The sequence below is a fragment of the Protopterus annectens genome, chromosome 13.part0 (genome assembly GCF_019279795.1).
Source record: "Protopterus annectens isolate FY-2018-M chromosome 13.part0, PAN1.0, whole genome shotgun sequence".
Taxonomy (NCBI): Eukaryota; Metazoa; Chordata; order Ceratodontiformes; family Protopteridae; genus Protopterus; species Protopterus annectens.
In genome coordinates, this window is record NC_056747.1 from 881,593,187 (window position 1) to 881,617,404 (window position 24,218).

Consider the following 24,218-nt stretch of genomic DNA (forward strand, 5'->3'; position numbering starts at 1 on the left):
TATTTATCCTGTATTCTTCAAACGAAGTTCTTTGTTTCTCCTTCTTACTGTCATTTTCTTCCATTCCCTAGTGCTGTATAATTCTTTCTGCAGACCCCATTCCAGGGTCTGAAATGTCATCTAATGACAGCAGGATAGGACCCATGGAAATATAAATTCTGGACCCTGTGGTGTAGTTATCACTTAGAGTGGGCTACAGACTGTGGCATTTCTCTAGTATGCTTTAGGTCCCCCCTCTTAAACACTTTAGCTTTCAGACTTGTCATTATGTATTTCCAATGCTTGTGTAAAGTCTTAAAAGAAAAGTAGATGGACTTAACCTTTTGAGAATCATATAGCTGGTTTTGCCAAGTTCCAGGACTGTGTCATTTTTCTAGTACTGCAAACATTTTGAAGGAGGTATTTCCTTCAAGAACGTTAACCTCATATTTATGAGACAGCAGAAAATCAGCTAAGTGTTATACCTGTATGACTGTTCATGTTACAAAATAACTGCTTTAACTATAACATTTAGGAAAAAAATTACTTCATGGGCAGAACCCCCCTTGTCTAGAGGGGAGAGAGCTGGCCTGAGGCAGAAGCTGTTCGCTCAAGGCTAGTAATTATTTTTAAGGCTCCTTCTATTTTATTCGCAGGAGCTAGCTACAAAAAAAAAAAAAAACAGCAAAATTCTCATTTCACAGTTTAATTGAAAAAGAGTGATGAGCGGCAGGTGCAACAGCTTCTGTTCATGCCTTCCCTCAGAGGCAGCCCACCCCCTCGAAAATGAATTCTCAAAGGAAATATTGCATTTGGAATTGGGTTTAAAGAAATGTGGCGCTGAATTTTTTTGCGAATGTACTTTATTTCTTGCAAAGAAAAAAGTGGGTTGCTATCCTTGCTATCCATTTTACCCGATGATCTCAAACAACATAAATATACGCTGGGGAATTTTGGTACGTTGAAACACACTGAAATACCCCAACTCCACCACAGCGGAAAAAAAGCGCTCATTAGTTTGTAGATTGAAAAAAGCTCATATTCGTCTGTCTGCATCTTCCCCTTTTTTGCATTTTGGCGTCTTGATAGAATTAAACAAGTCATTTGGTAGAAGGTGTAAAGGACACATGTCCGGAGCAAAGGTGTGTATGTAGAAATGGTGCTTGAGAACTGAGAATTTGTGGAATTGTGGTTATTAATTCTGAGGATGTTCCCCTCTTAAACTACTATATTTGTCACTGTGTGATGTCTATTCTTGTTTCAAGCCCATAGCTGTTCAGTCCTGATGGCTGACCATTTGTCAACATCTTGACAAGGAAAGTTTCACAGGAAATCCCTCCCTTCTAGAATACACAATCAGGTACAGCAGGATTTTACTCGGGGCTGCAGTGTCATGGTCATTACTGACCATCAGTATGGTACTTATTTTCCAGATTTCTTATTCATCAACTTCACACTGGTGCTCTCATTCGCCTGAAGCAGCGGGGGGGGGGGGGGTACAGTGGTCTTTGACATTCTTAGTGGACACAGCTGTACAAATGAGAGGTTGTTTTAGTGACTGAGAAGTAGTGTGCTGCGTATTTCTACAAGCCACGTTGTAGTATCGGAGAAGAAAGTTCAAAGCACAGCTGTCCAGTCAGATGGAAACCTCAGAAAAGTTCTTCACATCTCCTCATTTTTTGTTGTTTCTGCTTACCTCCATTTGTATGCTTCAGTTCCTGTTTCGTCCTACGATTCATTTTTCCATTGAATTTAAATGGGTGTATATGTAAGACCCTGCCTGTGTTTTCCCAATGAATTTAAGTAGCTGTATCCATTCCTGTATACTTGTACAGTCTATTCTCCATGTTTTTTTTTTTTTTTTTTTTTTTTAGAACTTCTTGTCTGTCAGTGCTATAGTTTACCTGTAGGGTTACCACCTGTCCCTCTTTGCGAGGGACAGTCCCACTTTGGGCAGTTGTGTCCTGCAAAATAATCCCCAAAAATAGCAAATGTCCTGAGATTTTAAGACAAAATCTATTTCTTAAGATCTGAAGTAGTTACTTCATTTGTTCTGCAACCTGTGGGTATCGGATCCGAGCCGGCAGCTTCACTAGCTAAAAGATCCGAGCTCCTAGCTCCTCCCCTACCCATAATCCCCTGCTGCCTACTGTATTACCTCAGATCGAGTTTGCCGCGGCTGAAGCAGCTACTTGTGAAGAGCTCCTTAGGCTTGGTGAGATCGTTTCTTTTTTCTCTCAGAGAAAATATCCTTAAATTTAATTTTTGTTGAGTTAGCGTGTGTTGTGGTAGTAACCCCCGAAGTAGATTTAGAGTTTAGAACCTTTTCTGTAGAGTTTTTCGTCTTAGCGTCGCGTGTTGTTCCCCTCCCCCCTTAGTGTTTGGGTGTGTGTATTGTTAAGAAATGGCTGAAGGGCCCAAGTGCTCTGACTTTGGCCATAAGCTCTCCCCAGCTGATGGCCACACTCAGTTTGTTTTGTGCCTGGGAGTGGCCCACTTATCAATGGTTTGCCCAATTTGTGCAGCCTTTAGTCCCCGGGCAATTAGGAACAGGAAGAACAAGCTGATCCTGGCGGGCTTACTTCCCCAGGACTCGGCTTCTTCTTCCTCCCCCTCGAAGGCTAAGGCTGCTTCCGTAGCCCCGGTGCCTTTAGCTCCCCCTGCTCTGCCTGGGATTCAAACTCCCTCTGCTATGCAGGTTTCGGGGGACGCTAGTGCTTCTGTCTCCAAAGAAAAGAGACACAAGGAAAAAGACAAGCACAGGTCTCATAAAAGGCGGGCTGAGGATCATCCCTCAGTCCCCCCCATCTAAAGTGATTAGCTCTCCCTCGAAGGTCTCCGGATCCTCCCCCTCTCGGCTTCGTTTGCCTCGGTTCTCGCCAGAGTCGGAGGAGGAGTACCGGTCTCCTTCGAGGTCGTCGAAGCGGCACTCCCGGCTCGCCTCGACAACTTCCTCTAGGTTGACCAGGAGCCTTAGCGACGCGGACATGGATCGGATGATGCGTCGATTCCTGTAGACCCAAATGCAGATGGGGGTGCTCTTGCCCCCCCCCCTCAGGGGGGGAGTGCAGTCCCTCTCTTTGCTCCGATCACTCCTTCTCCGACCCGCTTTAGGGTTTTGGAGTCATCGAATACGGGCCCTTTCGGAGCCAGGGTTTCATCGGCGCCGATAGCTCCGGTATCTTCGCCGACCGTACCCTCGAGCATGTCGGATCCAAGCTCTTGGGGCCGAGGGCCGAGCATCGGATCCGTGGGGATTGGTATGTCTCCGGTGCAGTGTCAGTCGGAGCACACTTTTCTCTCGGATCCGACCGCTTCAGCTCCGACACCGATCCCTGCATCGGAGCCGAGGAGACTACTTTCGGAGCCTGGGGAAAGTAGTTCTCCTTCGGCTTTTGAGGTAGTGGAGAGGGTGCTGTCGAGGTCTTCCAGATCCCCGGTCCGGGCCTCGGATCCCCCCACTCTCCCTATGCATGTGGGTCTATCCTCCATCATCCATCCTATGGGACAGCCTGCTCAAACCCTCCAGTTGTTCCCTTAGAAGAACAGGACCCCGTGGGTGAGCCCTCCTCCGACAGTCCCACCGAGGAGGTGCCTCGCAAACGGCAGTGTAAAAGGAGGCACTTGGACTCCCCGGAGTCCCTCACCTCGGACACGGATTTGGATGAAGGGGAAGGTTCCCCAAGGTCACCCCCCGAGGATGTCTCCTTTGGAGACATCATGGAAATGTTGCGTATTAGAGGGGGGTGGTCTGCCCAAAAACCTTCCTCAGAAGAATCGGTGTTCCTGGAGGCGTTTGAAGCAGGCCCGTCTACCTCCTGGGTGTCCCCCCCGGCTGACCCCCTGGTGGACTTAATCACCGCCAGGGCGTGGAAAGAGTCCGACACCGTGGAGCCAATCCCTAGACGTCCCAACAAAGTTCTTAACCCCCCCCCCCCCGCAGATAGACAGTCCTGGGCTAAGAGGTCCCCTGTTGACGCCATGTTGGTGGCAGCCTCCACGAAGAAGGAACCCGCACAGGAGAGTTCCTCGGTCCATCCTCTGGATAAGGAATCTCGGGCGATGGACCGTATTGGGAAGCAGATGTTTGCTTCAGCAACCTTCTCCGTAAGGGCACTGAACTATATGGCACACATTATCAAGCTACAGCGAGACTTAATTAAGGAATACGCTGCAGCCCCGCCAGAGTCCATGACGGTCGCTGATAAGAGCACATTTGCGACTCATATGGCCACTCTAAAGTCCATCTCTAACACGTCCATGCGGCTACTCTCTCATGCTACGGAGGGAGCTAATAGGGCTAGCGGAGCCGGGGTAGTCTTGCGGCGTCATGCCTGTCTCTGCCTTTGTGATTTCACGGAACCCTTCAAGGCGTCCTTCGCGAATGCGCCCTTTGACAGATCTTCACTTTTTGGCAAGACCGTATGCGAAACGCTGGTCCAAAGTGAGAAGGATGGGAAGAAGCTGTCTGCCATCGGGGTCCGCTTCTCGAATCCCCAACGATACTTTTCAAGGAATCAGAGGGGACAAAAGAAGTTGTGGTTCTGCAAGTCTCAGCAGTCTCATCCGGCTTCGGACTCCTCGTCCTCTAGAGGCAAAGGAGGACAAGGTGGACGCCGGCCCAGAGGCAGAGGGGGGGCTGCGTAACTTCGTGTCTAGGGTACCTTTCTCGGACAGGCCCACGCAACAGCCCTGAGGGCTTACCCAGCTGTCCCTCTCTGGAGGCAGTCGGGGGGTGTTTATCGGAGCATCTGTCAAATTGGGAGTCCATCACGACAGATCGATGGGTGCTCCGAATCATATCCAGAGGTTACACCATTCCATTCATGAACCTACCCCCCAAAGTCAAGCGCCTCCCCGATGTCCCACCCGATCAAAGGGAGGCAGCAGCTTCAGATGTGTCAAAGCTGCTAGAAAAAAAGAGCCATCCAGCCCGTCCCCCCAGACCAGTCCGGATTGGGCTACTACTCCAGGTTCATTTTGGTGCCAAAAAAGACGGGGGACTTAAGACTGATTCTAGATCTCTCCGCCCTGAACCTGTTCGTCCCCAAGGAGAAGTTCCGGATGGTCACTCTTCAGTCTATTCTCCCCCTTCTTCAGGAGAATGACTGGATGTGCTCTATAGACCTCAAGGATGTGTACTACCACATTCTGATGGACAGACGATCCAGGAGGTTCCTCCGCTTCCGGCTGGGAGACAGTCATTACCAATTCAGGGTTCTCCCGTTTGGCCTCACCTCAGCCCCCAGGATGTTCACCAAGGTCATGGCAGTGGTTGCAGCCCACCTGAGACACCAGGGCATTCAGGTGTTCCCATACCTGGACGACTGGCTCCTTGCCGCCCCCAACAGGCATCAACTCTGTATTACAAGGGATTATGCTCTGACTCTCGTCCAGAGTTTGGGCATAGCAGTGAACCTTCAAAAGTCCTTCCTTCAACCAGTGCAGGTTTTGGAGTTCATAGGGGCCAAATTGGACACGCGCATCTCTCAGGCCTTCCTAACCCCGGACAGGCTCAACAGCTATCACATCAGATCTTAGCCCTTCTTCGAAGCCCAGCTCCTGTGGCGGAGTTAGTCCTGAGGGCACTGGGGTCTATGGCAGTGGCCATCGGTCTCTCTCTTCATGCTCGCCTACGAATGAGGGTCTTACAGTGGGCTCTTCAAGTTCAATGGTCACTAGTGTTTCAACCGCTGAACACTCCTATTCCACTGAGCAGAACTTGCAGGGACTCCCTCCTTTGGTGGCTTCACTCGCAAGAGCTGCAGGAAGGGAGACCCTTTGTATTTCCCCCACCCGAAGCCACGTTGACCATGGATGCTTCTCGCTTCGGGTGGGGGGGCATTGTTCGGGCAGAACCGTCCAAGGCACGTGGACCCCCATAGAGACCGCTTTGCATATCAGTGTCCTAGAGATGAGGGCAGTGCTTTTAGCGTTGCAAGCTCTCCACGACCTTCTCCCTCTAGGGACTATTGCGATCCAGACAGACAACCTGGCTGTGGTCTGGTACATAAACAAACAGGGGGGAACCAGGTCTTATCCCCTCTGCCGAGAAGCTATGAGACTGTGGGAATGGGCGATATCCACCAACCACTTTCTGGTAGCAACGCACATTCCAGGTCAGTCCAACATATTGGCGGACAAACTGAGTCGGGTGATTCTCACCCCGTACGAGTGGTCTCTCAATCCTTCGGTTGCGAAGCAGATCTTCTGCACATGGGGTTGGCCTTGCTGCAATCTTTTCGCCTCTCCGTCAAACACAAAGTGCAGCGAGTACTTCGCAATACTTCCCCCTTCAGGGGAGACCCCGAGAGACGATCTGGTGCATGCTTGGCCACCCGGTCTTCTTTATGCTTATCCCCCCCTCCCGCTTATGACGAAGTTCATTCAGAAAGCACGTCGGTTGGGGAGCAAAGTTATCCTCATAGCCCCATTCTGGCCTCGTCAGATCTGGTTCTCTTATCTGCGGTCTCACAGTATAGTTCCTCCATGGATCCTGGATCCCGGATCCCATTCCATATTTGATTTCGCATCCTGCGGGGATGCCAAACCACGAACCTGCTAAACCTCAAGCTGACTGCTTGATTGATCCAGTTCCTCTGATGGCTAGGACTCCCGGTATCTCATCACCAGTGAAGGCCATTCTGGTGGTGGCCCATAAGCCTGCTACCAGAAAAATTTACAATAGTAAATGGAAACGTTTTTCCATCTGGGCCGAGGGCAAGGGCCTGGATCCTTTTACAGTCCCTGTTCCAACGATTCTGGATTTTCTGTCGCTAATCTTTCAAAAAGGAGCGAGCGCTTCCACTGTTAAGGTACAACTAGCAGCCATTTCCCATTTTCACTTGGGAGATAGACTGGGATCTGTAGCATCTTCAAAGATATGCAAAACCTTCTTGAGGGGCATCTTTCTTTTGAAGCCACCAGTAAAGTCGGTGCTCCCTCCATGGGACTTAACTTTAATCCTACAAGCTTTGACAAGTCCACCTTTTGAGCCTGCCACCTCTGTTCCGTTAAAATTCTTGTCTTGGAAAACAGCCTTTTTAGTGGCTATTACGTCAGCCAGGCGGGTTTCAGAACTCCAAGCCCTGTGCATGAAATCCCCCTACCTCATTTTTCACAAGGATAGAGTGTCTCTCAGGACTAACCCGTCTTTCCTACCAAAGGTGGCTTCAGAGTCAAATATTAACCAGTCAATCAATTTACTGGTATTCTTCCCAAATTTTCAGAACAAAGGGGAGTATACATTGCACAAACTGGATGTACACAGGCACACGTTTCTACCTGCACAGGACTAAAGATTTTCGCAAGTCTGATCAGTTATTTGTGTCTTTCGCCAAATCAGCTATGGGAAAGGCAATTTCTAAAGTAACCCTAGCTAATTGGATTTCTCAGTGCATAATCCACGGGTATACGTCCTCAGGTGAACCAGTTCCTATGGGAATTCATGCTCATTCAACCCGATCCATTGCCACATCAGCAGCCTTCTGGTCCAGGGTTCCTCTGGACGACATATGTTCAGCAGCTACTTGGTCCTCTTCTCATACGTTCATTTCCCATTATAAATTGGATATGATTTAGAGGAGTAGGGCTTCCTTTGGCTCTGCAGTGCTTCGGAATATCCTTCCGTAAGGCCACCCAGGGTTATTTTATAGGTAGCTGGGGACTCTGTCCCACAGGTTGCAGAACAAATGAAGTAACTACTTCAGATAAAGAAGTTATGTACTCACCATAACGTTCCATCTGAGTAGGTACTTCATTTGTCTGCAACCGACCCCCCCTTCATGCCCCCTAACTATATCATGATACCTGGTCACCTGAAAAAATGTTATTTTTTCATGAGGTTAGGCAATATTTGATCCTCTGTTGAAGGTGTGAATTTTTAGACTGAACAAACTTGATCTGAGGTAATACAGTAGGCAGCAGGGGATTATGGGTAGGGGAGGAGCTAGGAGCTCGGATCTTTTAGCTAGTGAAGCTACCGGCTCGGATCCAAGGTCGGATCCGATACCCACAGGTTGCAGACAAATGAAGTACCTACTCAGATGGGACGTTATGGTGAGTACATAACTTCTTTTTTTCTTTAATAATTGCATAAAACAGTTATTTTGTATCTGAAACACATTAATATTATATCAGGTAGGATAAGCAACTCAAATGCTACAACAAAAAGCATTTACTTTGGCAAAAAAGTGGAGTTCTGTCCTTTGCACTGGCCATGGGTATGTTTTGTCCTGCAGAATCTCACATTTCTACAAAAAATGTCCCACTTTGGACATTTTAAAAGGTGGCAACCCTATCTACCTGTACATTACTTGGAAAGGTGAAACCTTTCCGGTTAAGTCTTCTACAGTGCCACTTGAAAATAAATTTAAAAGGAACAGCTGCAGTACTGACCCTTGTGGTAGCTCTCTGCTGTCATCATTCATCGGAGTGGACTTTGTATATTGCGATTGTCTAGAAATTTACCCTATGCTAGCTCAGTAGAACCCACTCCAAATGTGCATGATTTCTTTTGCAAGCATATTGTACTGTGTCACACCACCAAAAGCTTACACCTCATCTCCAGCATGTATGTTATCCAGTAGTGCAATTAGTCAATGTTCTGTCTTTGCTTTGTTGGATATAAATTTCCAGTTGTGAAACCAGACTACCTGTATCCTCATGCCTAGCTAGGTTTCCAGGTACTCTTTCTATTCGCGGTGATTCATTAATTTTTCCTATAACTGAAGTCAGTTTGACAAGTTCATAGTTTCCAGCCTATGTCCCTCTCCTTCCCAGGGAATCAAATCTCTCTTATCGTTATCAGGAATCCTTTTTTTTTTTTGTTTGTTTGTTTGTTTATTTTTTTTAAGTGATTTTTTTCCCACCATGCTTACCAACCATCGGTTCCCCCTCTGGTCTTTTTTTGCTCCCACCCCTTGAAGGACCAAGCCTTTAATGTCTCCTCTACCTGCACCCAGTTTGCCCAGTTGTTTGCCTGGAAATCCCAATCCTTGGCAAAATTCAGGTGGTCAGGAGTAGATCAGCTTGCTGGTTCTGTAGGGTGGCCTAAGCCCTCCACCTGCAGAGTACCCCCTCTTCTGTGGCATCACTTTCAAGTTCTGCTATAGCTGCTGTCTGAGGGGAAGTGTACTTTTACATGCTGAAGTTCCCTCAGCTTCACTGTGACACACACAGCAGCTTGGATTTACTAGGCTCGAGCTCCATGGGATGAACACATAATGGTCCCACAAGGTGTCACTCATGTGGCCAGCCGTAGCCACCTCCCTACCCCCATGACACGTGAGCTGACAACTGCTGCTCACTTCCATCCTCCTCCAGCAGCTCCAACAGATGCTTGAGGTGCTAGTCGAGGTTTTATTTCTCTGTGCCATGGAGCTGATTCTCCTTCAATAGATCGGGAGCCCTTTTGTTCCCCCTTTACTTTGGGAGTTCAGGCACTGAGGCAGGAGCCAGTTGGAAGGGAGTCATCATCCAGGCAACCATGGATGTAACTGTGCCATCACTCACTTGTGTAGGTATGAGCAGTGAGTTAGTTTTTATTTTAGGTCCTAACAGTACACATGGTGTCTGATATGAATGGCTGTGTCACTGTAGGACTGTTCTGTAAATCCACCTCAAGAGAGCTGGTTCTCCCACCCACATTCTGGTGTGGGCTGCTGTCAGCAGTTCGCTAAGGCAGGCTTACATCACCATTAATGGCTATAACTTCATCAGCTGCAAGCTTCTGGTTATATGTGTTAAAGCAGCCACCCAGACCAATCTGTCCTGTCAGGGTAGCAGGCCAGTGCTAACCACTCACACCTATCCCCTTCCCTACCCAGCTCTTTTAGCCGCTCAAACTGCTATTTAAATTTGAGCCAACTGGGTCATAGTCAAGGCATTATCCTTCTGTGTCACAGAACCAGACTTTCCCTTATTAGGAATGTTGCTCTGTTTCTCACTTGATTTGTTTGAACTCTGAAGTGGTTATAGTGAAACACTGCAATTAAGTTACACTAGCAACAAACTCCATTTGTTTTGAGTGCATGTAGTACAGTCTTCCTTTAGTAAACCTATGGCACATACCTTGCTTTTTCAGTGAGCAGAAGGAGCTAAAAGCAATTTAGTTTACATAATACAAGATAAGTCATACGACTGTCAGAATTTAAGGAGGTAGAGGATAGAATCCAACACCCTGTTCTGTCACTGTACATACAGAGGTTTTGAACAGGATGTCCAGAAATTGGAAGGAGGAGTGTGTGTGTGTGTGTGTGTGTGTGTGTGTGTGTGTGTGTGTGTGTGTGTGTGTGTGTGTGTGTGTGTGTGTGTCTATACACGCGTACATGTGCGTGTTGGGCCAAAGGATGGCGCTGACAGGAATTATTACAGCATGAATATCTGGAAGGAGAACACCTTTTTGTTTAGTTACATACTTTTTGATTCTGAAATGCTGTGGAGACTGTCTGGGGGAGATACATGCACATACAAAGCATCTGCAAACTGCAAGGCATCCATCTATGCTGCTGGTGACCATGGTTTGCAAACAGGCTTGTTGCACTTGAAGCTAACTTTGTAGATTTTGGTAGAAATAAGAGACCTTGCAGACTGCAGCCTATAAGGGGGGGGGGGGGGGGGTGTCAGGAGCATCCTGTGAATCACACATTAATACGTGCAATATGCTGCATGTGTAACAGCATCATTGCACATCAATCCATTTGTTACGGAGCCTGACTTCTCATGCAACATGATGATTCCCAGCACCTTGTTTTTGCTTCCATGCCCTAGGATGAAGTAGCAGTAAAGGCTGTTCCTTTCAAGAAGTCAGGCCCACTTGATGAGGGGATACATCTGGGAATACTTGGCAGTGAGCAATTAAATAACTTAAGAAAGATTGGAGAGAGAGCAAGGTTTGAAGAAAACCAGGATGGTGGGGGCTGGGTATGTGCATAAAATAAAGGTAAGTAAGCAGATTTTTAAAATGTAATGAATCTTTGTTCTCCTGTCCTAACTGTGTATTTTATATCCGTATGTTGGTTGGATGCTGAAGTGGTGTGCATTTTTCAATGAAATGTACCTTTATTATGCAGCTTTTCTAAACCAGAACTCTTTGTTTACAACTTTTCTCTTTGTATATTGCAGGTAGAAGATGCCATGCTTATGTTTGACAAAACAACAAACAGGCATAGAGGTAAGAGTAAAGATATTTTTTATAGTTGGGTTTCTCTCATGCATACGTATATTACATGTATATAAACAGTAGTGTTATTTTGGAGTTATACTTGAGGTACATGTAATGCACCAACAAAAGAAGAAGGAAGAATTTGCAGTTATAAATAAAATGTTTGTAAACTACCTAGAAAAAAACATATTCAGAGTTATTTTTTTCTGGCTTCATACTACAGGTGTAACATCCATTTATTTTCTTATGCTGTTATAGACTGTGACAACTGAAAGATTTCTGGAGTCATGAACAGGTGGGGAAGAGTTCAGGATGTTATAGTACAATGCTGTAAGAAGATTAACTGTCTTCCTGCCGTCAATTTCAGTAACTGAGAAAACAATGCCCTCAAGTTCACATAGTTATGATATCTTAAGCTTTAGTGATGTGCGCTCAAGTTTTTTTTTTTCTCAGAAAATAGAGACATTTTAAACAGACAGCTGACCTCTTTTCTTTGCTAAGAACAAAAATCATTTTCTCATTTGCATGTGGTGAAAAAAAGAAATAAAACTAAAAGGAGATGTTTTTCATGGTGCTCTGTGGATAATTTGCAAACTGCTGTTTGTGATGCTGGTGGTTAAAATATGTTAGACTTAAACAAAAACCCATACAGCTGTAGGCATTGTGAGAAAAAAGGCATTAAACATATTAAATAACCATTAACCATGATAAATATGCCACTTGTTTTTACAAGTCTCATTTCAGGAAATTAATGAATTATTTTTGAAAGGCGTATACCATGGTGTGCCTCTGACTGTGCTCATGACGTTGTCACCTTTGCATGTTCCATACTTTCATTTTGGAATTCTTTTACTGCTTCGAAACCATCCACTGCCATCTTAGGGGACTTGTTTGAAAAAAAAAAAAAAAACATAGATGCACGCATGTTTGTATTTTGCGTATTTGTGTTATGTTCACAGTATATTTGCAAAAGCATTATTCTGCAGTAATTTGAGGGTTTGAATAACAAAAACACTGAATATTTGAAAGTAGGAAACTGGAACATTAGATGCGTCACCCACTCACCTGATCACAGCAGCTGTGCCATCTGGACACCCTACATATTCACCCTGCTGTAAATGGCAGTGTCCAGTAGCATTAACAGTGGTACCTTACTGCCCTTACTGCAGCTTCATTCCTAACTCCCCTTCTAAATATACAGTTAGATGTGGAGACATATGAATCTGAGATAGGCATGAATAGCACCTTTGTGGCACTTTTTCTGCAGTTGTGGTGAAATTATTTATACTGATGGATGACTTTTGGGAGACATTGGAAGTAACATGGATATTCAGTATAACCCAGTAGATGATTTTTGGAGATGTGCCAGATGGGCCTGCCCCCTATGTTTGGCACTTGGTCACTAAATTAGTTTTGATGTGGTAGTATGGGTGGTCAGTTTCTTGTTCCGTAGAAACAAGGTATGCTGTAGCACATTTCTTGCTGAAATGTAATGCTGACACACAGGAATATTCCAGTTGTGCATAGTTATCAGTTGGATATTAAAAAGCAGTTGTATTGCATTTCACTGCACAATACATCTACTGCTGTTTGGAGATTGACTTATATGAACAAATAAAACAGCAGTATTTAACTATGGCTTTGCTATAAAACGGCCATATAAAGGTACAGTGTGATACAGGGCCACTTTGATTGGTTATTGGGCATCGACAAGACATTAATGTATTTTCTAAAAAAAAAAAATGGAACTTCAGTGAATGTGAACATACTCTTCAAACATAAAAATAAAGTAATGTTTGTTTTAAAATGTGCATTTTAAAAAGTGTGATGCTATTAGAATTAATTTTAGAATTAGTTGTAATAATTCAGTGTAGTAATCCCTGCAAATAATGATAGATGTATTGTGGCACAAACTGTGTCAGGGTACTGTGAGGAGTAAAGTAACACAGCAGATGTGGGAGTTACAAACGTAAATTGATGTTTTGGTCTACTGAACCTTTAGGAGCTGCTGCTGATCATTCATTGTCTCTAGGAGTCAGAGCTAGATAAGATAGCGCACTGTGTGGACGGATGTTTTTTTTTCCCACTGCCCACCCACTTTTCCACCCTACACACCATTTTGGACAAAGCTCATGGCCTTCTGCAATCACATGTATTCTTGCAAATGGTCATTGTAATAAGCATTGTATTCTTGTGTCTGTAACTCTCCAAGTCACCTTTAGGGGTAGGCACTTTGGTAATGTGAAATATGTTCCCCCCCCCACCCCCAGAAAAGACAATCCAGCCAAGTCTTCTTCCCCATATCTGGCCAACTGGCATCTGCCTCACTAAATGAGTTTATGCCATCAGTAGTATGGACAGTTGACTCCTTGTTCATAGGTATGTACTAGGCTAACAACCACCAGGGCCTTTATAAGTCTAGCCGTGCAACCCAACCCAACTGTGTCCCTGTGTATCATGGGAGTTTATTAGGCGGGGGTATGTTAGGAAGTTTTTAGTGGTTATGTGTGTTTGTGTGTGTGGGAGGGTGTTATTTTGGGGATTACTGTCTGTCTGAGACATTGGGGACAGACCTAGGGTGAATTTCTAATTTCCCATCCATATGTAAAGGTTATGCTTAAATAGGGTTTGGAATGGACTTTGGAAGTGAGACTGCTTCACATGGTTGGGGAGCATGTTCCAGAGCATTGGGATCCTCGTGTTTGGCTCAGTAACATGCATTATTTATGTCACAAGCAAAATTTAAATCCTTGGATCCAGTGTTTCTGATGCTGTTCATTTTGTGGATGGTGCAAAAGGTCCATCAGTGCTGGATCTGAAGATGCCTTGCATGCCAGGCATAGATCACCTCTCAGTAACCTGTAGAACACCAAGTACAGATATAGGGCTTTAAGGCAATCTGTATATGACAATGTGTTTAATTCCTGGATTCTCTTGTTAAGGAATCTTTGTGGACAATTCCAGCTGTTGCATATGGCTGGTCAGGTACATGCCGAAGGGGGACATTGTACTCCATGACTGGCCTGATATGGGCTGAATAAAGTGGCACTATGACTTCCTTGGACCTGGATGCTATGCCCTTATTTATAAGTTGGGCAACATAGAATGATTTTCCTTACTACCTTGGCCACATGTTGGTCAAAGGCCAGATTACTGTATACATATGTTCCCAAATCCCTGACTAGTGGGCCAACTCTTAGAGGTGTCTTATTGATGGAATAATTAGCCTGGATGGCAGTTTTCCCAAAAGGCATATAATGCATTTCTTGTCATTGAGTTTTATTGTAACTTAGGCACCAGTCATTTGTCTTGTTAGACCCTCTTATAAGATGTTTGTGACATGGGGGAAATGTTTGATAGCTCACATTTGCAGTAATCTGTGAACTTGGTAATCTGTGAACTTGGTCAGCCAGAGGGCCTTGACATTAGCCTTTACCTCTGAGAAGTAGATGCCAAATAGTAGCAGTCCTGAGCCAGCTGGCAGTCCAGCAAGTTATGTTGGGGTTTATGCTTAGTTTGATGAATTAGTCAACTATACCTGAGTTGAGTATTGTATTGAAAGCCGTAGCCAGGTCCAGGTAGGAGGTGTATACCATTATCTCCTTGTCTTTTGCCATGGTGACCTTCTCAAAGAAGTCCACCAGGTTTAGTAGGCATGACCTTGCCTTGACAAAGCCAAACTCGGTCGGGGCCACTGCCGTGGTGACCTTCTCAAAGAAGTCCACTAGGTTTAGTAGGCATGACCTTGCCTTGACAAAGCCAAACTCGGTCGGGGCCACTGCTGTGGTGACCTTCTCAAAGAAGTCCACCAGGTTTAGTAGGCATGACCTTGCCTTGACAAAGCCAAACTCGGTCGGGGCCAGTGTCCAAAGGTTCCAGGTTGTTTATTTCTTTGTTGATCATTTTCATGATAATTCATTCCACAGCCTTCCATATTAGACTAGTAATTTCTGGGGTCAGTTTATGGCCCACTCTTGTGAAGTGGGCTAACCATTGCAGTCCTCTATTCTTATGGTATAAAGTCTGTTTGAGGCTATAGTTGAGGAGTGACTCAAGTGGTCCTGATAAGACATGTTTCAAGCTGTTCAGGAGGTATCCCGGGATGTTGTTGGAGCCCATTGAAGCTATGTTTTTGGCCTTAGCAACCTCTGCCAGGTCCTGCTCCCTGTTAGTAGTTGGGTGGGTTATGCTAGTAGGTATTTCATGGATGGAGGCAGGGGTGGGGATGAAGTTTGAGATGAATTTGTCAGCCAGCAAATTCGCTATATAGCTGTGCTCAGTGAAGGTAGCAGCACTGACCACCAGTTTGGCACACTGATGTATGCTGCCTGTAAGTTTTTGGACATAGCTGTGGAAGGCCTTGTTGTTGTCTTTAGCCTATGACACTATGTTGACCTCGTGACTAGCTTTGTTGGACTTCATTAGTCCTCTTAGTTTCCTGTTTAGTTTAATAAGAGAGCTCCTGTCAGTCTGGGAGTTACTCTTCTTGATTTTAGCCATGACTTTTTTCCTTTTGTTACATATCTTATTAAAGTTAGAATTCTATCAACGTGTGTTTTTAGAGTTTGTTTTGGGCAAGCTTCTAATAAGGTACAGCAGCCAATATATAACCATTTATATGGCAGTACAGAGTCTCTGAACAGTTCCACATAGGTTGCTGTGAACTCAGAGCTGGGACGGGCATTTAATTTTGGCAAACTATCACTTAACAGGATGTAGTTTGCTTTGGTACAGTTCCTAACTGTTACAGGGTTTGCTTCATTTTACAGGGTTTGCTTCATTTTTTTCCACTGATTTGACCCTGGTAAGTGCTGTGTAATTTTTCTGCAGGTCTGGCGTTGCCAGGATCTGTAATGCTTTCATTTTAGAAAATTGAATTTTACTAAACAGTACACTAGTAACCCTTTTGCCTTTATTATATTCACAGTGCTTTACTGTGTACCCCATCAGTTACATATAACGTGCTGTATATAGTATTGTGCTACACTTCATTTGTCATGTAGGTTTTGTGCAGACTGTTTGATAAATATTAGTAGAAACGTACATTATTAAAGCAGTACAACTTTGCTGTCGGTATTGCAGTGTGTACACTCCCACAGTCTGGATTATAGTACTGCACATCGGTAGTGCAATGTGTACACTCCCACAGTCTGGATTATGGTACTGGCATTAGTGTTATGCAGACTGGATACATTTAAATGTGTTAGAATGTATGACTGTTGCATTAATACAGTAATCTTCATGAATGTACTATTTACATATTTATTTACTTTTGATACTCACGTAGATACTTTAATCAGCAGTGTCAGTAGCTCAACAGGTAGCACACATGCCTTTGGTCATGGAGACTAGAAGGATGTGGGTTCTAGTACCACTGCTGGTAACTGGATTAATTTTCAGATTGCTGACATTGCAGTGGAATATGATGGGGGTGCTCCACCCCTGAGTAGTGTCCTTTGGACGAGATTTTAAACAGAAGTCCTATCTGCTTGAGATGATGGTAGCTCATCTGGATGTAGAAGATCCCATGGTACCCATTGGAAAGAGTACAGGAAGCTCCCTGATGCCCTGGCCACATTTCTCATAGTAGTGTGAGTACCACCTTGAGTCTCTCATGAAAAGAGGCAACTAGCCTAGTGGGTCTAACCTGGTCAACAAAGGATAAATAAATAAAACTAAAAAAGTAAGCTGTTTTGGGAATGACACAGACTTTGAGTACAGTAACATAAGATATATTATAATACCATAAGCAAAGTATACAGTTAATTTTTATGAAAATGGGTGTTGCCTGCATGTGTATTGCATGCACACCTGTGCAGTAGTAACACAGTTACCTCTTCATGCACTTTGAGGAGTGTAGAACCTTTTACAGTACCACATGTGTTATCCTAGAAATTTTATCCAGGTTTAGGTAGCAACAGGTTGTACAAAACATGTTATTTTACTCCAGTGCAACAGCACATTTCACATGTAGTTCATGTCACACTAATACAATTGATGTTAAATTAACTCAGGGAATCTCTTTTAGGTCTTTCGGCTTTTCCCGGTTTGGGGTCGCCACAGCAGAAATCAGGTCCGCTAATCATTGGCAGTGAATTTTTACGGTGTCGAGTTGCCAGCCCGGCGCCCAACCTTCAAAGAAGACACACCCACACATGCGCGCACCTACCTGCATATCTTTAAATTTACTCGACCGCGGGGAGTCATGCAGACTCCACACAGAAGGCGCACCAGCTGAGAATCGAACTGGAGAGCCTCTTGCTGTGAGGCAACAATGCTAACCGTTGTGCCACCACGGCCTCCACTAACTCAGGGAACCTCTACCTCAGTTTTAATGAAGGCTTTCTGTAGCGAAGCTATGCAGTGCATTATTATAAAATGCAATACAGTGAATGGCATGGCAGACCTAAAAACAGACCGGGTATTTACTTGAATGTATTCAAGCCCTGTGGCAGTCTAAATACCTGGTAGTAGAAGTAAAGAAATGTTCTTTTCAGTGCTTCATCTTGCAGTTGAGATATGCAAAATTTAGAAAAACATTGCTTCAAAGAATTGCAGAGTTCTGTTCATATGAATTGTACCTCAGCTGGACATTTGGAGAGTACAACCAGTTTTCAAAGGCTTTTTATGCTGCATCTACTGTACTGTTGTTGTTGTTGTTCATTTTGGACCCCTTCTCCAGTGCAAATTATAAAGATGCAAAACTGTTCGGTGCCTGTGCTCCACTCAGTGGGAATTGGGAATCTGACAAAAAAAGTCACGTGAAAGTCCCATTCCCAGGTCTATATAACATAACATTATTTACATGAAGGTATGGAATGGTACAAAGCATTTGAAAAATATGGAAGAAAAACACAATGTTACAGCGCAGAGGAAATCATTCATAAAATATGCAACTCTAATGCTGCAAAAATGTGACCGAAAACAGTGTGTGGTGACAAAACATTGCACACATCATCATTATCTGTAGCCATTCAATTGTCAACATTTCAAAATAATACATTAAAAAGTGTTGCTTAGAGAATCACTCTGAAATGTTAGCGTGTTATGCAAATCTGCTAAACTGTAGCATGGCATACTTTTCTGTCGTATTTAAACATTTTCAAATCTGCTTGTAACTGAGAACAATAGGATATCAGATTGGTTGGACCTTTAGGTTTGCAGTTTGATGCAGGTGAAGGAAGCAGTTTCAGTAGAATGTAGATGAGACACACTTCTCTTCTGGATGGGGGCCCTGTTAGCTGTTAACTTCCATGGGTTGTTGCTAATTACTAAAATAAGCTATCTAAAAAGGTCAAGATGGCCATTATGAATGGGACATGTTGGGACAGTTACACTGACTGACATTACATCATTTGTATGTACATTTGAAGAGTTACTTATCGCTAAATGAGTGGGGTTTTATTTGCTTTGCAAAATGACTGCAGCTTTTAAACCACTTTAGTGTGTATTGTTGCATGCAGCCAATCATCACCACAATAATTAAAAAAAAATTTTGATTTAAATTTTTACAGTCGGTAAGGCATTTTTTCCCATGTATCAGTAAAGGGTTGTTTTAGAATGCTGTGTTTATAAGTTGGATATTTCCAACAATATCCAGATATTTGATTTCTAGCAGATTGAGTTATTTCATACCCGCGTTATCCTCACACTGCTTATAACTCTTTTTTATGAAGGTCTTACAAGAGAGACAGACGTTATTAAAGTAGGGGATAAACCCTCAGTATGTACAGATTGTCGATTAGCCTTTTTGCCTTCAGCTTTTGCTCCTTTGTTCTTGAGCACTTATGTACACCTATAAATTAAAAACCAGTGCACCTGATGCAGATTTCAGCAGTCACACCTTTGGAACGTGCTCATGCCAACTGGCTGTGCACACTGACTCCTAGGTGACACAAGGCAATCGTTTTTTATGGTTAGGGACACCTTAGTCTTTCTCCTGTGACCAGCTAGGTTCAGCAGTTTGAAACATTAGCCTAGTACCTACAAGTATAATATTGTTGCATTGCATTGTATTGTACAGCTGTAACTAAAACCTTATCTGTAATAAAAAAAAAATACAAGGATAGTGCATTTTTATTGGCAGTAACAGATATTAACAGTTCCTGTGCTGATTTTAAAATATTGCAGTGGTATCATGCTGTGATATTGTGCTTCAGAATAAACTACTTTTGTCATGTTGTCTAAGCAAGGAATCAGGATGGGTCTCTCTCTCTCTCTCTCTCTCTCTCTGTTGGTATCTTGCATTTTTCCAATTTTGTTTTGAGGGACAGGGATGCAAATTACTTCTATTTAAGAAGTAAAACACAATCTGTATTTTTATTTTTGTTGGTATAGAGCCAAAAGTAAAGAATTAAAACATAATCTGTAATTTTGTTTGGTATAGTATAGTGAGTAAGGCATTTCAGATTTATATTATTTATACCATCAGGCACACTGTCTGGTTAAATGACTTGCTCAGAGTCTCACAATGCACAAATAGAGTTAAGTGGCATATGGAGGTAGAAGGAATCAAACCCGGCGTCCTTGACTACAAGAAGCAGCTTATTAGGAGGTTAGAGCCTTATTCATCTACTAACTGCCAGAGACGTTCACACACTGTTCATTTCTTTGATAAATCCCCAAAAGTTAAATGTCAGTGAGCTTTACAGTCAGTCAATAATGCCAGTCATTAGAGTTCTGTGCAATATTAATGTACTGCTTCTTGTAGTCAAAAGTAGAGGGTGTGGACTCTTTCACCTTCATTTACCTACTGTCTGACTTTAAGCAATATGTAATTGATGGTCATATCTCTGTGTTTGGCTGTTTTAATATTTGGTTCCTGCATAGCAGTATTCTACTTGTAACTTATGAATTAGTGTAGTGGCTTAATGCTGCCATTTTCTGTGACAAGAGTGCATGGTTTGAATCCTTAATAAACCAAAAATACCACTCCGCAGCCGATGTTCTACAACCCACGGTGACAGTTTATTTGAAATATTCCAAAGGACATAAAACCACAAGTAGTGAATAAGTCGTCAAGCACTTTCGGAATCAAAACTTCATCAGAACAGTTCAGCATCAGTTGCAGACAGACTTTTATACCAAATTCATCCAATTAATCAATAATTGGTGTTCTATTTGAAAAAATAAAGTGACAGTGCTTGAATTAACAACACTCAAATTTAAAAAGCATAAGTAGTCAACCCCTTATCTCATTTAAAAACATATTAAAAGGACTTTTAAGAAATAAAATGTAAAACATACAGGTGAGTACAAAGATAGAAAGGTAAAATATGCTATCAAAGTTTTAATGCCCTGAACTTTAGTTCAGGTTTATTGCTAATATGTTCGTTTATACCAGGGAGTTCAGTAGCATTAAGTTTATGTTGCCACCTAACTTCTGTCCTTAATAAACTGTTAGTCCAGTCACCACCTCTAAAATTCTTTCCAACTACCACTAAAATAGCAAATTTAAAAGAGTGAGTGGGATTTATGTGAATATGTTTAAAAAGTGCATTTTTTTCATCTTTTTTAAAAATGCTGTAACAATGTTCATAAATTCTTCTGCTCAATCTTCTCTCTGCCTTGACCACATAGAAATGACCACAGTCTATACATATAGCCAAGTAAACCACACCGGTTGTTGTACATGTACCTGTAGCAAAGGTAACCTCTATCTTGTAAGGTCCTAGATGTAACTTAGGGGTGTCAAAAATATATCTACAGTAGTCACATGTACCACATTTTGTGGTTCCTTTCAATTTTCTTTTACTATTTAAATGTGGATTTTCAAGTAAAAATTTTAAATTGTTGTTAATCCTGTAAGTAAACAAAGGTTGGTCTCCTAAAATATTTAGTAAATCTCTATTTCCTTTTAACATAGTCCAGTTGTTTTTAATAATATTCTTAACGTAACCAGAGGTTTCACCATATGTTAATACCATTGCTTGGGAAAAATTATTTTGGGTTTCCTGTGTTTGAGAAACTGTGTCTACAGTCACCCCTAATAAAGGTTTGTATCTAAAACCCCATTCTTTAATAACCTGTTCCCGAATCTGGGAAACAAGGTCAAAGGGGTAACCTCTCGCTAAAAACATGTCAAGTAATAATTGGGTTTCAGCTTCTACCAATGGAAGGTTGGAACACATTCTAGTAACTCTAACAATTTGTCCCTTAACAATGTTTCTTTTCACGAATGTAGGGTGGTTACTTGTAAATTCCAAATAATCATTCAAAAAAGTGGGCTTTCTATAAATACAAGACTGAAAACTATTAGTATGGGATTCTTTAGTTAAAGTTACATCCAGGTAATTTATCTGATTGTCACTAGTGTTACCTGTACATTTAAAATATTCACATATCCCATTAAGATAATCAAGTAGTCTCTCATGTGATCCCCCTTTTTTCCATAAAATAAAGACGTCATATAAAAATCTTAGGTAAAGCAGCTACTCCTCCTTTAAAAAGGTGTTAAAAAAAAAGTAAGATTCCCATCGATACATAACTAAGTTGGCAAAAATGGGCGCACAACTATTGCCCATTGCCACACCTTTGACCTGTCTAAAGAATTCACCACCAAAGCTAAAAAAGTTATTTTTCAAAATTAACTCCATGAGTTCCATTATAAAGTTGATCATTCCACCGGTTAAGTTACTTTTAGTTAGTAAAACATCTTGAAACATTTGTAAACCTTCATCGTGTGGTATAGAGGTAAAAAGATCTACTACATCCATGGTGGAAAAACATACATCTTCATCATAAAAGTCACTTTTAATTTGCCTTAAAAAATCCCAAGAGTCAATCAGAATGTAATCAATGGGAGCTAAAGCAGGTCTAACTATCCTATCAATAAAAATGCCTAGGGGGTAAGTAATACTGTTATGCCCAGAAATAATAAGTCTGTAAGGGGGATCAAACAAGTCTTTATGTGTTTTGGGAATACCGAAGGCTATTCGAACTGTAGGGTGGTCAACATTTAAAAAGTTAAAAACCTCTTCATTAATAGCCCCCTGGTATAACGAATCCTCCAACATTATTTTAATTTTCCTATAAGAAAGGTTAATTTCATTCCTTGAAGCAAGTTCATATTTCTGTTGGTCATTCAACATACAAGTAATTTTGTTGTGGTAATCCACTGTATTTACTATGGCAATACCCCCACCTTTATGTGGTTTCATATATCTTAGGTTGTCATCATCCCTTAGTTTATCTAACAATATTTTCTGATTCTTAGACAGGTTAAATACTCTACATTTATATTCGTTTAGTACCCTATAAATTTCCTGTGAACATACATTCTCAAAAGAGTGTAAAATAGGAAGTAAGGGAGGATTGTAACAACTTTTATTTTTTGTTATATGATTCAATTCCCTAAAAGTGTCTACCTCTATTTTGTCCTTATTTAAAAATTTTAAATTTAACTTCCTTACAAAGATTTTTAATTCAGTTAATGTCTTGCTCACATCTTCCTTATCTGAGGGTACAAACTGAATCCTTCACCTCCCTTTTTACATTAATCTGACAGTTAAAACTGAGAGTTAAGTCTATTATTTTTAGTTTCAGTTATTTGTAGTGTGTGATGTAGGGTTCGAGTCCCGTCCGTTCCTCATTTGCCTACTCTGTGGTCTTGAGCAAGTCACTTAACCAAACAGTGCTGTGGGGCATCTGGAAGTTTGGCTTAGGCTCCTCAATGGTTGTCTGGACTGCAAGTCTGTAACTAACTACCTATGAACCAGAGTAGTTATGGTGTAAAGGAAATGAACTTATTGTAGTAAACAGGAACATTATATGAGACATATTATTGGGGTATGATCCTTACTTCCTTGTTTTGTTGAATGCTGTCAGTGTGTTTATTATTTAGCTGTGAATAACTTGACAGCATGATGTCTGAGTTTAAAGTTAATATTTTAACTATGAATACATTTTAATTTAGCTTGTTTTTGCCCACACTTGTGAAATGCACTGTGTTTGAGCTAGAACAATTTGAGTAAGGCTATGAACTGTTGAAGAGCTGCTTGCTATAGTACACCTTTGATGCCCCCAGAAAATGGTTGTCAGTGTTTTTTTTTTTAAATGAAATCCAAAGCTGTATGATAATTGTAAAAGAAAGGAAGAAGATAGTATGTACACTTATAGGTTTGAACAGTTTTTAAGGTAATTGGAGAAAGTCATCCAAGTAATGGAATATTGGTACGGTATAATATGGCCGGCAGGGGCCTGATTCATTGACTTTGGCAGTGTATGCTGCAACAATTCCTAATTATCAGCCATTCAGGTAGGTCAGAAGGGATAGCTATTCTTGATGACAAAGAAGACATAGGGAGGTCAAAAATGAGATGTAGGTGTCTTGCAAGCATGTAAGCCGCCCCCAAAAGAATATGTTGTATGCAGTAATATTTTTGATTTTTGTATGATTTGTGGGTTGTTGAACAAAAGCTGCTGCAGCATTTATATTTGTTTTTTTTTTTCATTCCACTAAAGAATTAAATAGTTATTTAAGATGCCTGATCAAAAAAAATTGCCAGCCTAGAGAGGTAAAGCCATGACAATGACTCCAATTTAATGAGCATTTTCATTCCAAATATAAAACAAGAACTTTATTAGATTAAACATTTATGCACCATTTCCTTTTTTTTAAACTTGTCCACTGCCACCATGTGGCCAAAAGTTAATTACTTGAAAGCAAAAACATTTTCTTTCAAACCACACAACATATAAATACATTATAATACAATTTAAAAAAAAAATCAGTTAAAACATGTTAAATTATCGCACATCAAAAATTACCACACACACAAATGTAATAAAAAAAAGAGTAAAAAAATGTATAATGTAGTCCTTTTAAAAATTACATTTTGAAATTGAAATCTTTTTTGTATTGAAATCTTATTTATGCCCAAGGGACTAGAGGCATTCAGTTCAGTGTGCCAGTGAAACTCCCTGGCTTCAAACTTGGCATGCCAATCCCCTACCCTTAAATCCAGTAGTACACTTTCCAAAACAAAGAAAAAAACTGGCAATTTTTTATGCTTGTTACCTTTCTGTTCACCTGTTTGGACAAATATTTGGTCATTAATGTACTAAGATTGTGTGA

At 42.0% G+C, this 24,218-nt stretch overlaps 1 protein-coding gene across 19 annotated transcripts in view; it reads left to right on the forward strand.

Annotated features, from left to right (window-relative positions):
• MSI2 (musashi RNA binding protein 2) overlaps positions 1-24,218 on the forward strand; it is a 2,403,248-nt gene that overhangs the window by 1,336,701 nt on the left and 1,042,329 nt on the right. For all 19 annotated transcript variants that reach the window (XM_044054616.1, XM_044054614.1, XM_044054627.1 and 16 more), the window contains one exon: positions 11,104-11,152. In XM_044054616.1, the coding sequence (XP_043910551.1) occupies positions 11,104-11,152 (49 nt within the window). The remainder of the gene's footprint in view (positions 1-11,103; positions 11,153-24,218) is intronic.